This window comes from Electrophorus electricus, chromosome 4, assembly GCF_013358815.1.
Source record: "Electrophorus electricus isolate fEleEle1 chromosome 4, fEleEle1.pri, whole genome shotgun sequence".
NCBI lineage: Eukaryota > Metazoa > Chordata > Actinopteri > Gymnotiformes > Gymnotidae > Electrophorus > Electrophorus electricus.
The window spans coordinates 6,493,977-6,496,476 of record NC_049538.1 but is presented as its reverse complement, the minus strand read 5'-3'; the positions used below and the strand labels follow the sequence as shown (position 1 = coordinate 6,496,476).

The window sequence follows — 2,500 nt, the reverse complement described above, 5'->3', positions numbered from 1 at the left end:
GTCAGGATGTGTTGGTGCTTCAGAGGGTGGCCTCGGATCGAATGTCACCACAGACAGCAGGCGGAGTCAGAGAGGACGATGGTGATAGGAGGTGAGCATCCCCGCCCCTATGTCCCAATGTCCCCATGTCTCCTTCTGTCTCTTTCTCTCTTTTTCTATCTGTCCGTCTCTTCTTCAGTCGCCTTCTGTTTCTCCCATTCTTCCAATCACCAACCACTTGCTCCCCTTCTCTCTCTCTCTCTCTCTCTCTCTCTCTCTATCCCCCCTCTCTTTCTTTCTCTCTCTCCTCCCTCCTGCTCTCTCTCCCTCCCTTTCTCTCCCTCCCTCTTGTGCGTTTTCAGACCCTCGGGCTGCAGATCTTGTGTGAGGAGAGGGTGCAGTGGCCTCTGACAGACTAGGAGTTTGCATGGAGTGCATGAGCTGCGTTTCTCCTGTGGCAGAAGCGAAGGCTGAGCTAAGGGAGGAATGTTTGGGAACTCGCTGTGTGTCTGTGTGTGCTCATGCATTTTCGTGTCTTTGCATGTGCTGTGTTTATGGTTGTGCCTGGTGTTTGAACAGAAAGCGTGTGTGTGTGTGTGTGTGTGTTTGTGGTGTGTGTGAGGACTACGGTGTCTTTGCTTACCCCAGGAAGTAATCGCTTCAGAGTGTGCCTGCTTTAGCAGCAGTGATAGTGCAGGGAGTGTCTGCTGAGCGTGTGAGTGTGTGTGTGGGGGTGTGGGAGTGTGTGGGTCTAGCCGTGAGCCCCCACACTGGGCCAAGGCTGCTGCAGTGGGGCAGCGTGCGTCTGGAGCTGGTCTGACGCTCGGGGCGAGCTTCTCCTCCCTGTGGCCCAGGTGCGGGCGTGGGGCCTGGGGCATGACGGCGTGAGCCAGGAGGGGCTCTCTGGGGGCACGAGGATGGGTAGTGTGCGCCAGCACCGCCTTGACCTCAGAGCCGTCACGTTGGTTGAAGAGGAAGAGGATGATGATGATAACGACAGCTCCGAATGTCACAGCGGTAGCTCCAGAGACGCCGCCGCAGGGGCCGCCTTCAACATCCCGCACTTCCGCTACATCGACGACAATGAGGAAGATGAGGATGATGACGATGATGACGATGTGCTCAGCAGCAGGGAGTGGAGCAGCAGCTCCTACTCTGTCTGCTCCACAGAGCGAGAGTACACATCCGATTCCTCACCCTCTGCTGTATCCAACAGGTATGTGGTGGTGTCCGGGACGCCCCACAAGATCCTCGAGCACCTGCTGAGTGACCTACGGCTGGACGAACACCAGGGGGCGACAGAGAGCAAAGAGGCTGGTAAGTGACCCAAACTTCATAAGAACTCGGGCCAGAACCTTGCACTCTAATCACCAAGACCTTGTATTCTTATCGCCTTTTTCTCAGGAAAAGGCTTTTCAGACACACCTGTTAGTCAGTATGTATTTTGCCGCCCTGCAGACATGCTAGATTCCCAAGCATGTACATATTTCCAGAACATGCCGCGCGTGGCACGCTTCTCAGACGGCACCTCGAATCATCTTAACGAGCATGCGGGCGCATTTCATGACAAGTCTGATGACACATTAAAGCTTAGAGCGGAGTACAGAGAACCGAAAAATTTTTTGTCGCTGAGGAGACACTGTTGGAATGATGCCTCGGCATAGCTGTGCATAACGAGCGCTTTGTAGACAGAACGGCAGTGTGTGTGTGTGTGTGTGTGTGTGTGTGTGTGTGCGCGCGCGCGTGTGTTCATTTTTTATTGGTGACCAGTCAGTGAAAACTCTGCCGCTACCCGAACGTGTGTAGTGTGGTGCTGTAAAGAGCTGGGAGCTGTAGCGCCTGTAGAGGGCGCTGGAGAGTGGAATGATACAGGTGTGGAACAAGTCTGGCTCCTGGATGGGGGAGCCTGTGGGCATGGCTGGTGGCATGACCTGAGCAGACTGGAATGAAGTGGGGTGGGAGAGAGAGAGAGAGAGAGAGAGAGAGAGAGAGAGAGAGAGAGAGAGAGAGAGAGAGAGATGCAGATCAGGGACAGGAAAAGAGAGAGTGTGTCCACTATGTGCACGGTTGGTTGTTCCAGCTGATGCGAATGGCCTTGTCAGTTCAGATACAAACCCTGACTCATAAGAAGACTGCGATTGCTATGTGAACCACAGACACGGACTATAGGTCTGATAATTATATAGGAATGTAATGGCAAGTTTGAACACTGCGGGGCAAATTTTTCTGTCTTCCTGGAATGCTTTGTTGTTCACTTTGCCAGCTGGGGCTCCCTCATCTCTTAGTATCTCTCGGTATTCTGGTTTTCTGGTATCTCCGTGCTCTGCTCTGTCTGTATACTCTCTGTGTCGACTGTTCTGTCAATAGCGATCCAGGCTTTTAATGTGCTCCAGTTCCATTGTCATGATGAGTGAGCTAACCTTCAGTGGTGTGTCCTGGTTCACGTAGTTATGTTCGGTAATGTGCCTAAGGTCTGTTGGGACCCTTTTGCACCTTAGATGGGTGTTTTTACGTGACACCT

At 53.1% G+C, this 2,500-nt stretch overlaps 1 protein-coding gene across 6 annotated transcripts in view; it reads left to right on the top strand.

Moving 5' to 3' along the window:
• The window catches only part of rapgef5a (Rap guanine nucleotide exchange factor (GEF) 5a), a 45,404-nt gene that overhangs the window by 31,300 nt on the left and 11,604 nt on the right, over positions 1-2,500 (top strand). For all 6 annotated transcript variants that reach the window (XM_035525403.1, XM_035525402.1, XM_035525401.1 and 3 more), the window contains 2 exons: positions 1-91; positions 1,196-1,296. The exon at positions 1-91 is cut by the window's left edge and continues 43 nt beyond it. In XM_035525403.1, coding sequence (XP_035381296.1) covers positions 1-91; positions 1,196-1,296 — 192 coding nt within the window. The remainder of the gene's footprint in view (positions 92-1,195; positions 1,297-2,500) is intronic.